The following is a 14374-nucleotide window of genomic DNA, read 5'->3' as shown; positions in this document are numbered from 1 at the left end:
CAATTCTAATCATCATCATATAACACCTTATAAATGTTTTATAAGCAGAGGATTTAATTCTTAGAAAAAAGTGAGTGTTTAGAGTCAAAGATGAGGCTCTTTGCCGCCTCTCTGAAATGAAAAACTGTAAAACATTTTAAAAGACTTTTGTTTGTGGAAACGAGAAGCTAAAAATTGATGAATTGTATCAGAGAAGCGCATTTCATTCTGTCTAATCAGACAAACTGCCTGAAGTCGTTTTAATTAGCGGCTAATAAGGAGACGGTAAAAAAAAAAACGTAACTCTGTTCAGAAACATTAGCGCTTCTCTGTCTGTAGCTAAAAGCTAGCGGTGGAAAGCTGTGCGACAAGCTAATGCCGTCTACAACTGTCTTAACCTGAATGCTGTAAAACTCTTAACATCATCAAAACTCTTCCCACTCCCTCTCCTCCTCCTTCTCCCCGTTCCCCTCCTTTTTTCTTCTGCTTTTCTAATTCCAGATATCCGAGACTTCGAATTCCTTTCTGAATCGGATGCTGAACAGAGATACCATCACTAGAATAACGTATAAGAGTAAGTGAAAGGCGCACGGCTCCAGACGAAGGCCCGACGTCAAGCGTCGCAGCCTTGCTTTTATTAGATGTAATGGAAAATCCAAAGCCGCATCTCTCAGGCGGAGTGCTTTGACACTCTTGTAATAAGAGGTACAAAATTGTTTGCCGGATTTTAAATAAGATCTAAAACCTCTACAGGAAACTGCTTAATGGGGCTCCAGGACGTTTTCCACTTTAATTCCATTCCTTTACAAATCGGAATCTAGTAAATTAGAAAAAGGTTACCTTGATGCTTTAAAGCACTTGAATACTGTACAGTTTTCTGTTAATAATTATTAACACATAACAACATAAACATGTGGGTGTGCTGCTTTAGGAAAACGATCAACAATGACATGTCATTGTGTTACTGTACCGCAACAACAACAACAACAACAACAACAACGCATCCTCATTCCTCTTAGACTACAACAAATCGCCAACACTTACATTTATGAAAGAATGACACGCTGTACTTTTTATCCAGTTACTGTTACATTTATTGCTGTGGAACTTCACGGTAACTAGTTACTTCCTGTTCTTACCTTATACTACAGCAGCTCTCTTAATTGTCTTAACCCTTGTTTTTGTAATTACAAAGTGACCTAGACTTACATCTGACTGACACTGGAGACTCCTTTCCGTAAGCAACACATAAACATCTCCATAGAAAAAACGGAACTTTAAACGGATAAAAAAATAATCTGTAGACCGATCAGGTTGATGAGTTTCCTTTAACAGTAAGCCCAGACGCGTGTTAATCCTTATGAACCTAATGATCAACAGGTTACAAACATGTTATAAGCTTATTAAGAAGTATCGTGGAGCACAATTAGCAATTAATGGTATATGGGATATAATAGTAGAATTAGTGATTAAAGGACAGAAAGACAGGGGCAAGTCGTGGCCTAATGGTTAGAGAGTCTGACTCGTAATCCTAAGGTTGTTCGAGTCTCGGGCCGGCCACGACTGAGGTGTCCTTGAGCAAGGCACCGAACCCCCCGAACTGATCCCCAGGCGCCGCAGCATAAATGGCTGCCCACTGCTCCGGGTGTGTGTTCACGGTGTGTGTGTGTTCACTGCTGTGTGTGTGCACTTTGGATGGGTTAAACACAGAGAACGAATTCCGAGTATGGGTCACCGTACTTATGTCACGTCACTTTGATCATCTTTCGACAAATAAGAGGATATAATGAAAAAAAAAAGCTGTGATAAAATGTCAAGGAAATAGATGTCTTGTTTTGATTAGTTCCTTAAATTCTAGTCTTTTTTTTTTTTTTAGGAAAATATTATTCTGTACACACGCACACACACACACACACACACACACACACACACGCATACATGTCTGTTGAAAAAGGAGCTCTGTAATTGAACTAATAAGGGTGTAAGTCGAGGAGAGGATGAAGAGAGGAACACACTGACTCCTGGTGGCTGGCACGAGCCTCTCGGGCCTCAGCGATGCGTGAACGTGGGCTGTTGACGTCTCTGAAACTTTGCTCTGCGTACCGCAAAAGAAGTGTGGGCCTTGACAGAATTCATAAGCACCCCCTCCAGACCAGCAGCCTGCCCTCGCCCGAGGCCTTCACTGCACCATCAGCCGTGCTGGCATGCATTTTTTAGAGCTAGTCCCACAACTTCGGATTCAAACGGAATTATTTATGGCACCAAAACTACCCGAGCTCAGTGCACAAGCAGCCCTGGATTCACACACTGATTGTATTTGATTTAATTAGTTTTGCACCACGCTAATCAACGTGAGAGAAATGTAACGCTGCCTTTCTCAGTCTGACTCGAGTCACAGATCATTACTCGTCTGTTGTCAGGACAGGAGAGCACCAATATGTTTTGCACAAGCGCGATGCCGTATTATCTACTGGAAGCCTGCTATTGTGAAACATGTCAAAACAATTCAGCAGCCATCCAGTAAGCCGGCGCCACAGGCACAGCTTCTGCCTCGGTGACAACAAAGGTGACAAGCCAAATTGCTGGGTTTGAAAAATGGTTTAATACAAACAAAATAGTTTGTCCTAACAAGCTTGAGTGAGAAAGAGGTAACAACAATGCAGCTTTATAGCTTCATTATCATCATTATTATTGTTATTAATATTATTGTTATTATTTGTAGATGATGCTTATTTACTATCTGGGCTAAACATCGAGGAGGTGTACCCCGAGACGGCGAGTTTCATCACCTACGAGGGATCGATGACAATCCCGCCATGTTTTGAGACTGCGACATGGATTCTCATGAACAAGCCGATATATGTCACAAAAATGCAGGTAAATACACAGAGACTCCAACGCCTGGATCACCAGGAGTCAGTATTTATGTTCAGTTAACTATAAATTAATTAAGATTAATTAACTAACCCGGGCACGGTGGTTTAGTGGTTAGCACATTCGCCTCACACCTCCAGAGTTGGGGGTTCGATTCCCGCCTACGCCTTGTGTGTGTGGAGTTTGCATTTTCTCCCCGTACCTTGGGGATTTCCTCCGGGTACTCCGGTTTCCTCCCCCGGTCCAAAGACATGCATGGTATGATTCATCATGCATGATTGGCATCTCTGGAAAATTGTCCGTAGTGTGTGATTGCGTGAGTGAATGAGAGTGTGTGTGTGCCCTGTGATGGGTTGGCACTCCGTCCAGGGTGTATCCTGCCTTGATGCCCGATGACGCCTGAGATAGGCACAGGCTCCCCATGACCCGAGGTAGTTCGGATAAGCGGTAGAAGATGAATGAATGAATTAATAATTAACTAACCCTAAACCTAACACACAGTATGAATGCTCCAGCTGACGTATGTACTACTGAACAGTATTAATATTATATAATGTAAGCCCAAAGGAGGTCTGAAATGTATAGTAAAAATGTATTGACAATAAATACATTGTGTTGTGCATTGTGTATGCAGTAGTACATTGTGTATCTAGTAGTATAGTATTATTTTGTGTATACAATGGTATATTGTGTATGCAGTAGTTTACTGTGTATGTAGTATATTGTGTATGCAGTTACAGTTACGGGCCTTGCGTCCTCCTTGCAGATGCACTCCATGCGGCTCCTCAGCCAGAACCAGCCTTCGCAGATCTTCCTCAGCATGAGTGATAACGTACGTCCGGTCCAGCCTCTGAACAACCGCTGCATCCGGACTAACATCAACTTCAGCATGCAGGGCAAGGACTGTCCCAACAACAGGGCCCAGAAGCTTCAGTATCGCGGTCAGTGATTGTTTCTCTCCTGAGACGCATTAAACTCAGATATGACTACTGCACGAACTCTTCATCTAAACCCTAAAATCTTATCGTGTTTCAAATTTAAAATAGGTTTAGCGTTTTAAATAAACAGGAAAGATCTATTTTTAGAGCCGGCGTGAGGTTCGAGAGGTCTCACTAATACACCTTCTTACCTGAGGAGTCTGTTTTTTTTTCTCCGGTTGTCTGCAGGCTGTTTTCCCTCCTACGTAGACAAAATATTTTCAGCGAAACAAATTAAAAATCTTGTTTTTTTTTTATTTACCCCCTGAAGTAATGCACCGAGTAGAACTCAGCGACTCCTCCAATCCCGATCACAGGATTTTGCGTCTCTGTTTTTTTTCTTGTATCCAATTTGTTTGAGCTCTTTGAACTCCCCACCTGCGAGAGTAAAGAAAGATTTCTGTTTTAATTGCGTTCAGTGTTTCAACATGTAAATATCACAACGCTGAAGGAAAAGAAAATATGTTTAATTAGATGTGGTTAAGCAGCTGGTACTGTGGGAATGTGTGCTAACGATCACAGTGCTTTTTAGCTCTTATAACTCCTAAAAACATTTATATTTTAGCTTTTTTATTATTTTTTTTTTTTTTTACAATTGCAACAATTTATATTTATATGTTTTGCTTACATTCAAGCTGGATTTTGTTCTTATATGTGCTGGGTATTTTTAGCATTGAATGAGCAATTGTGGCTAAATTGAGCTAACTAGCATCCATTGCATCTGAATATTGAGTACATCTATTTATTGAGTATTGAGAACATCTAACTGACTTAAATACCATTTTTTTTTATGCCTGAGTAAAGTGAGGCTTAAACAAAACAAAAAAAAAGTCAGGGAAAAATACATGGCGGCTGTAGTATGTACATGTATATTAGTGATGCGCGGGTCGGTTTTTTCCAACCCGCAGGTCCCACTATTATGAAATTATTGGCCCACTCCGCAGTAAAGTGACAATTTCTTTACCCTCCCCAACCTGACCCGGTTATGAGACGACCCACGCATCACTAATGTATATGGGTCAGTGCCTAATGTATCAACAGCCGAGCAGAAGGTATTGAATCAAATGCAGAATGTACAGAATTGATTGTAGTTGTTACTGAATCAAATACAGTAAATTTCGAATAAAATGCATTAGCTAGTGAATTAAATGCAGTATTTACTGAATCAAATGCATTAGATTCTGAATCAAATGCAGTAGGCACTGAGTCAAATACAGAATTCAGAGTTGATTGTGGTTGTTAATGAATCAAATACCGTAGATTTTTAACTAAACGCATTAGCTAGTGAGTTAAATGCAGTATTTACTAAATCACACAAATTAGATTCTGAATACAAAGCAGTATGTACTGAATCAAATGCAGTAGGTTCTGAATCAAATGCAGTACTACTGAATTACATGCAGTATGTACTGAATCAAATGCAGTAGGTTCTGAAACAAATGCAGTACTACTGAATTACATGCAGTACGTACTGAATCAAATGCAGTAGGTTATGAAACAAATGCAGCAGGCACATACAAATACAAGTCAAATGCAGAATGTTGATTGTAGTTGTTACTGATTCAAATACAGTAGTGTTTGAATAAAATACATTAGATAGTAAATTAAAGGCAGTACTTACTGAATATAATGCAGTAGATTCTGAATCAAATGCAGTAACTACTGAATTAATTGCAGTATGTACTAAATCAAATGCACTATATTCTGAATTGAATTCAGTACTTTCTGAAATAAATACAGTTGTTCCTGAACTGAATGCATTATGTACCGAATCAAATGCAGATATTACTGAATTAAACATAGTTGGTAATTGATCAAATTTAGTAGTTTCTGAAATAAATGCAGTTGTTTCTAAATTGAATTACTGAATTACAGTATGTGCTCAATCAAATATAATACATACAGGATAGAATGCAGTAGTTACTGAATCAAATGTGGTAGGTACTGAATCAATTGCAATAGGTTCCAAAATAAAAGCATTCTGTACTGAATCAAATGCAGCAGATTCTGAATGACTGAATGAATTTTATTGTACATTTAATACTGAGATGATGATTATTGTTTTTTTTTTTTTTTTGTTTTTTTGTTTTTTTCTAAATAAATAAGTCTATCACAGTAAGAAGGGCTCGCTTTTAAAGTCTTATTTATTCATAGCTAAGCCATGAGGTGCATGACTCGACTCACATGCCGAATCTGTGAATAAATCCAGATTTCATGGCGCCTCGGCTTAGAAAACGCGTCCAAACCGAGTTATCTGTTTCAGATTGCAGTCGTTTCTAACCCTAGCAGGTATCTCACACCAGATATTCATGGAAGACTGAGTGATGTGATCTTTGTTACTATATTTCTTTTTCTCCAATCCAGTGAACGAATGGCTGCTGAAATAGACCCCTTTCATGGATGAGCCCAAATATAAAACAAGACACGGAGGGGGGAGAGAAAAGGATGAAAGACAGCGGAGGAGCGGAACGGACTCTAGACTGCATCACATTTGTCCTGCCAGATAGTCATGACATTGTAAAGGGAAAAAAAGAAGAAAAAAAAAAGAAATAATAATAATAATAATAATAATAATAATAATAATAATAATAATAACTTCAATAAGATGAGACTTTGGTTTAAAAAACAAAAAAACAAAAAAAAAACAAAAAAAAAAAAAAAAAACTCTGTTTCATACATCAGCTCAAAACCAGTGAAATACAAATAGGTTTTGATACTTTTTTGGTGAAAAAAAAAAGAAAAAAAAGCGAAACCATATAAAAATTTAAATATTTATTTCATATTCACTTCGAAAATGGAACTAAAGATGTCTTTTTAACCTTTGTACATATGGATACCTGAAAAGCGTTCAAACATTCAACAGCATGGACGGACACTGAGCTGGAGACTGAAATCAGGAACATCGTCATAACTGCATCGTCTTAATCATAACTCTGGGACACGGCGGAGAGGACGAGAGAAAGACGGGACGGGAGGATGAAAGGACGAGAGGATGACAGGATGAAAGCTGCCACACTAATGACACTACAGAGGAATGGACGTGAGCGCTGTATTTGAGACACGACGAGGGTTCTGGCCTTGTAAATAGAATTATTCATGCTGAAGATTAACATGTAAAGAAACAAATAAACATTAAAAAAGAATATAACAGAGGGAAAAATAACTGAAAAAAATAAGTTGAATATTTTATGCTTGGCACAATGAATTTCTGAAGGAGAGCTGATGCCTTTTTCTGTTTTATTGTTTACAAATGGTCCTACACTGTGTTTGTTTAATGTTATCGGCCCAATAAATGTGTTTGGAACGTCCAGTTAATCCGGCTTCAGTGTTTACACTCTCACTGTACACAACAGCTTCAGAGCAAGCTATCTATCTATCTATCTATCTATCTATCTATCTATCTATCTATCTATCTATCTATCTATCTATCTATCTATCTATCTATCTATCTATCTATTTATCTATCTATCGTCTATCTATCTATCTATCTATCTATCTATCTATCTATCTATCTATCTATCTATTTACCTATCTATCTATCCATCCATCCATCTGTCTATCTATCTATCTATCTATCTATCTATCTATCTATCTATCTATCTATCTATCTGTCTGTCTATCCATCCATCTATCTATCTATCTATCTATCTATCTATCTATCTATCTATCTATCTATCTATTCATCTATCTATCTATCTATTCATCTATCTATCTATCTATCTATCTATCTATCTATCTATCTATCTATCTATCTATCTATCTATTCATCTATCTATCTATCTATCTATCTATCTATCTATCTATCTATCTATCTACCTATCTATCGTCTATCTATCTATCTATCTATCTATCTATCTATCTATTTACCTATCTATCTATCCATCCATCCATCTGTCTATCTGTCTGTCTATCTATCTATCTATCTATCTATCTATCTATCTATCTATCTATCTATCTATCTATCCATCCATCCATCCTTCCTTCCATCCATCCATTCATCCATCCATCCATCCATCCATCTATCTATATTTGTTTATATGTAAATTACTTAAATAAACACTTAAGTAAATTCATTTTCTTTTTAAACAAGTCTTTTCTTCATTTCTTAATTTTTTTTTTATTAAAAAAATTTTTTTATATTTATACATTTTAATTCATTCACTAACACTGAGATTTTCTTCTCAGAAACGTTTAAAATCTTTGTTTATTTTCGTCTGTTTGATTGGATTTGAGATAATGCTTGTATTTCCTGACGGTGTTGTGATTTCCACACAGCAGCTCAGTCCCCATGGCTCTCTAACTGGAGTGTAAAATAACAGTCATTTTGCTGGGGCGCTTTAATAAGTCTCAGGTTTGCAGTTAAAGCGCATCAGCATGGTTTCCTGCTTCGTTAAAGACTGTAACATTGATCCCTTTGCTCTTTTGTTTTAATTATATCTTAGATCAATGAAGGATGCCTACTGTTTTAACCTCCGACTCACCAAAAAATCCCAGTGTCACAGCATCACTGGTTTTTATTCGTGGAATAAAAAGATAAAAAAAGATCATCACTGGGGGAAACATTTGCAGCTCTTACGGTTAATATAGTCATCATTCTAGCAGAAAGCAGGAAGTGCCATTGAGCCCATTTTTTTTTTTATTATTATTTCTTTATACATACACACATATATATATATAGAGATAAATACTCTGCGCTTCATTCGAGAGAAATCATTATTTTCACCCGAGCCACAGAGCAGATTCCTTATATCTCTGAAATGCAGACTCGCTCTAATGTGTCCGCTTCAGCCAAAGAACAGAAACATCATAAACCTGCAAACGGATACCGTTCATTAAAAATAAAAGGTAATTTAATAAAAAGGTCTTTTGCATTTAATCCACAGTTGAACGTGACAGCTGTTGAACCAAATGACCTGCTGCTTTAATGAAATAAACGAATAAACGTCCGTCGTCTTTGGAAACGTCCGTACACTATGCGACGTTTCAGCTTTATGTCAATGTAAGAGAGAAAAAAAAAATTATTAAAAAAAAAAACAATGCAAGTTTCTGTCACACGCTCAATAGAAGCATCCGGAAACATCAAAACGATCGAGACCTGTGTTTAGTCTCGAAGATTTTCTCCAAGTAAAAACACCACAGAGCAACACACTACAGTCCCATTAGCTTCAGTTATTTATTTCTTTTATTTATTCATACACTGAATAAAAGCTAACTCGAATGTTAGAAAATGAATAAAAATCAAACCCCGAGTTCGCACCTGAGCTGAGAATCGAGCTTATTTGCTGATTGGGTGTCTGTTGCTAAGCAACTAGCCGTACGCTGCGTTGTTTCACAATGTACGCAGGTTCTCACTCTCACTCATTCATTTTCTACCGCTTATCTGAACTACCTCGGGTCACGGGGAGCCTGTGCCTATCTCAGGCGTCATCGGGCATCAAGGCAGGACACACCCTGGACGGAGTGCCAACCCATCACAGGACACACACACACACTCTCATTCACTCACGCAATCACACACTACGGACAATTTTCCAGAGATGCCAATCAACCTACCATGCATGTCTTTGGACCGGGGGAGGAAACCGGAGTACCCGGAGGAAACCCCCGAGGCACGGGGAGAACATGCAAACTCCACACACACAAGGTGGAGGTGGGAATCGAACCCCCAACCAAAGCCTTTTTGTGTGTGTGTCACGTGTGCATGACAGCATGGTGTAATGACTGTGACTTTCTCTTTACAACTGCATCAACTCAGTATAATTTGAAGATATTACATTAGTTTGCATTTTTTTTGTCTGTTAAGTTTCCGGAGATCTGAAACATGACACCGAAGCTTTTTCTCGCTCGAACGCTGTAATGGACGTTTTATACGTCCCCTGATCGATTTTTAGAGACACGCGGAGGTGATGGAGATGTGAATTACTCCATACATTACTAACACATCCTACACAGGAGCAGCGTTATAAGAAGCTTCTTGCGCCATCATAACTGGGATCCAGCATTGATTTGCTGTCATGTCTTTTACCTGAAAGCTTCTGCTTTAAACGTTCATTCTGTAATTTTCCCTCTCATCCTGAGAGGACGGGTTCTTTCTGCTGTTTACTGCTAACATGGCTAAATGGCCTCTCTTGTCTTTTGAATAGACGGTCAATTAAGCAGTCAGCAGTGGCTCTTAACTCCATCAACTCTAATCGTGTCCTTTTTTATTTCATTTGCACAATTATCTGACTGGTTTGATTCACCGTGACCTCTGAGGCTGGTGTGAGAGCAGGTACAAAAGAGTCAACTCTCACACTGGCCTGGACTCACAGCTGAGCTGATCTCCACACACACTTTTATAATCCACTCATTTTAAAAAGTCTTTCAGTTCCACACTTCATACACAAAGTTCTGTCTAGAACCTAAAACAGTTCTATTACTCCATTCATATGCGGAACCCAAACCGCTTCTTTATTACAAACTTGAAGAAAGAACACAACAAAGCTTATTATTATTATTATTATTATTATTATTATTATTACAAATCTGGAGAAAATACACAGAAAACAATGTCTTTCTTTCTTTCTTTCTTTCTTTCTTGCTTTCTTTTTTCATACTCTTTTTTTCATTCTCTTCTCTTCCCTTTCTTTTTTTTAAATTTATTTCTTCTTCTTCACCTCATCATTAAAATAACCTTTCTTTATTATTATTATTATTATTATTATTATTATTATTATTATTATTATTATTATAATCCTGGAAAAAATACACAGCAAACACTTTCTTTCTTTCTTTCTTTTTTCATACTCTTTTTCTCATTTTTTCTTCTCTTTTTGTCTTTCTTGTTTTTTTCTTTTTTCTTCTTCTTTCTTTCTCTTATGTTATATTCTCTTCCTTCCTTCCTTCCTTTCTTCCTTTCTTTCTTTCTTTCTTTCTTTCTTCTGTTCTTCTGTTCTTCTTTTCATACTCTTTTTCTCATTCTCTTCCCTTCCCTTTTTTTTTAAACTTTATTTCTTCTTCTTCTTCACCTTATCATCAATCACGCCAAACACACCTGTGTTTTTATTCAGTAAATTCCTCCCCTTGTGCTTGACTTCTGAACGTCTTTACAGTTGTAAAGTGTTCTGAACACGTTTAATGTCCGCAATTCTGTCCCTGTATTAATAAAACTCAACCCTAAATCCAGCACTTGTTCTTCGTCCCTGCTCGTCTTCCTCCCTTCGTCGTCTGGTCCGTATACGCCGTCCGTTCATTCCCTCGATAAAGTGAGTTAAATCAGACATTTTGTTAACACTGAATTAAACAGACTTCATTCAATCCAGCGAGATGATTCACTTCATCCACAGTAAACACTTTAACACCATTAGCAAGGAAATGTATGTGCCTTGTATCCGTCTATAGCAACAGCTGTTGTTTCAGAGAGAATATTTATAAAGGATGCAGATCAGGATCACTCGCTTGTTTATTTATTTATTCCTAGCATCATTTTTTTCTCTCCCTTAAACCATCCTCACACATGTCTCTTCATCCTATTATCTCTGATAATCCCGAATCCTGTCGACGCGGCGCTTCCGCACTTCGGCTGAAAGTGTTTGCTCATTTTCCTGTGAATTGCTGCTTGTTCTGGCATCATATCATTTCACATCATCTCGCAGGCTGATATCCTGTGTAGACCCACCTGCATTTACACATCAACATGTTTGTGTTTGTGCATCGAATCGTGCCGACGTTCACAGATTCTCGAGTCGTAAACGATCGCGACGTCTACCTTCGCTTTTGTCGCCGCTTTGCGTCCAAAAACCGAAGATGAACATCTCAAAGCGCCCTGGAATTAAAAAAAAAAAAAAACAAACAAAAAAAAACGTAATGCTGTGGAAAGCCTGTGAGGCGAATATCATTTGAAGATCAAAAGGAAATGCACTTTTCATTTAATAAAAAAGAAAGCTAGCAAGGCCGGAAAAAAAAAAACACACGATCAGCTGTTCTGTCTGTACACACGGTTTATATGCATTAGGAAGCAAAGAAATTAGTCCTCTGATGCTCTGAGAAAAATCCCCTTGTTTCAGGTTTCTTTTTTTTCCACACAATGCAACAGATGTAGATCCTTCCATCATCATTGTTTTTTTTTTTTTTTTGATAATAAAACCCGCTTGGCTCAGAGCTTGACAGCAATTTTTATCTACTGCCTATAGGGATTTGTTTTGTTTTGTTTTTTCCCTCAAACTAACTGTGTTTAGACTGTATATGTCGCTCCATAGTGTGCGCACAGAGAAGAGAATATGTTGGGTTTTTATTTCACTCCAAAGATTTTACTTCATGCCATCTCATACATTTATCTTTGTTCATCAGTGTCATGATTGCTGTGGTTTTAGAGAAATAAAGCAAAAAGTTATAGAAAAAAATATATTTTGCTAACAGTAGTCCTTAATCATGCTTCATCTCATTACACTGTTGTTGATTTTTTTCCATACAGCATCTGAGGGAAGTCATGGTTGGAAGTAATGGTTAGAGAGTTTGTCTCCTAACCCCAAGGTTGTGGGTTCGAGTCTCGGGCCATCAATACCACGACTGAGGTTCCCTTGAGCAAGACACCGAACCCCCCTAACTGCTCCCCGGGCTCCACAGCATAAATGGCTGCCCACTGCTCCGGGTGTGTGTTCACGGTGTGTGTGTGTTCACGTTGTGTGTGCACTTTGCATGTAACGTCACTTTAAAAAACTTTCATCTAATTCCTTACGTACAGTATGACAAAAATCTTACCGTTCCATCTGGACCTTATCGTGTCTCCTTCAACTCGGAAATAACTCTTTTTTTAAGCTTTTAGAAAAAAAAGGACTTATTCAGAACTCTTTCCGAGAATGAAATGCAAACATTCTACCCCAGAGAGATAACTATATATATTTTATATAGTTTTCAAAAAGTTATGGATGCAAAAATATATCCACTGACTTGGAACTTTCATTTATTCCTATCTTTTTCATGTACTCACAGTCAACTATTCTGCTTCTGGCTCCAAATGGTTTGGAAAAGAAATTATAAACTAACATTCATTCATTCATTCATTCCTTCATTCATTCATTTTCTACCGCTTATCCGAACTACCTCAGGTCACGGGGAGCCTGTGCCTATCTCAGGCGTCATCAAGCATCAAGGCAGGATACACCCTGGACGGAGTGCCAACCCATCACAGGGCACACACACACACTCTCATTCACTCACACACTCACACACTATGGTCAATTTTCCAGAGATGCCAATCAACCTACCATGCATGTCTTTGGACCGGGGGAGGAAACCGGAGTACCCGGAGGAAACCCCCGAGGCACGGGGAGAACATGCAAACTCCACACACACACAAGGTGGAGGCGGGAATCGAACCCCCAACCCTGGAGGTGTGAGGCGAACGTGATAACCACTAAGCCACCGTGCCCCCCAGTCTCAAGACAAGATTTATTATATTAGTGCAACATAAAGCATTAAACAATTTATTAAAAAACTCATTTGCTCTTGAAAATTGTTAGTCTTGTTTATGTTGTCTTGGGTATTTTAGTTAAGTATTGTTTTATGTGTCCAACCAACATTTGATCATATTTATGTGGTCAATCGTTGACACAATACTGAAACAGCCCTAACGCTACACAATGGCCTCCTTTTAGTCTCATCACCATTCTACACCTTCTTTTTGATTCTGTCAATCATGATATTTTATATTCCATTTGCAGTCTCACTCAGGCATCTCTGTTCTAGCATGATTCACATCAAACCTCATTGATAGACAGCATTTCATTTCCATCTGAAATCCCTCGAGGTGTTCCACAAGGATCTGTTTTTGGGCCTGTTCTCTTTATTGTCTAGATGATTCCCCTTGGTTCCATCATTTGCCAGTACAGTCTAAAAATTCCCTTTGATGTTGACGAGTCACAAATTTCTGTCTAATAAACCCACAAGCCTTCACCCACCTTCCTCTTTAAGGAAATGCTCATGTTGGTAAGATCCCAAGCTGCTCTTAATGAGGTTAATGAACTCAGCCTTGACATAGAAGGTAATCTATGGTATAATTCCTTCAACAATTATATTAATATATCATTTATAATTTCTATATATAAATATAATTCCTTCCACAACCACATCAGTCTTTTTTCTCATTTCTTTTCTAATAGTTTTCCTTTATTGTCAGCATGCCAAAATTTGAAAGTGGAAAAAAGTGACGTGACATACAGCTAAGTACGGTGACCCATACTCAGAATTCGTTCTCTGCATTTAACCCATCCAAAGAGCACACACACAGCAGTGAACACACACACACACACACACCGTGAACACACACCCGGAGCAGTGGGCAGCCATTTATGATGTGGCGCCCGGGGAGCAGTTGGTGGGGTTCGGTGCCTTGCTCAAGGACACCTCAGTCGTGGTATTGCCGGCCCGAGACTCGAATCCACAACCTTAGGGTTAGGAGACAAACTCTCTAACCATTAGGCCACAACTTCCCCTTATTTGTTTTCTAAAATGTCTCTGTGCAAATGGGTGTTTGTACTGCATGCTATCGAATCAGACATCGTTCC

At 38.3% G+C, this 14374-nt stretch overlaps 1 protein-coding gene across 1 annotated transcript in view; it reads left to right on the top strand.

Moving 5' to 3' along the window:
* The window catches only part of ca10a (carbonic anhydrase Xa), a 220742-nt gene extending 214408 nt beyond the window's left edge, over positions 1 to 6334 (top strand). Inside the window, exons 6-9 of the mRNA XM_060889512.1 lie at positions 481 to 553; positions 2702 to 2856; positions 3620 to 3794; positions 6195 to 6334. Coding sequence (XP_060745495.1) covers positions 481 to 553; positions 2702 to 2856; positions 3620 to 3794; positions 6195 to 6217 — 426 coding nt within the window. The 3' untranslated portion in view covers positions 6218 to 6334. The remainder of the gene's footprint in view (positions 1 to 480; positions 554 to 2701; positions 2857 to 3619; positions 3795 to 6194) is intronic.
* Positions 6335 to 14374: the final 8040 nt, after the last annotated feature.

Source organism: Tachysurus vachellii, chromosome 2 (assembly GCF_030014155.1).
Source record: "Tachysurus vachellii isolate PV-2020 chromosome 2, HZAU_Pvac_v1, whole genome shotgun sequence".
NCBI classification, from domain to species: Eukaryota; Metazoa; Chordata; class Actinopteri; order Siluriformes; family Bagridae; genus Tachysurus; species Tachysurus vachellii.
Note: the sequence above shows the minus strand (reverse complement) of the source record. Positions and strands in the feature narration are given on the sequence as shown.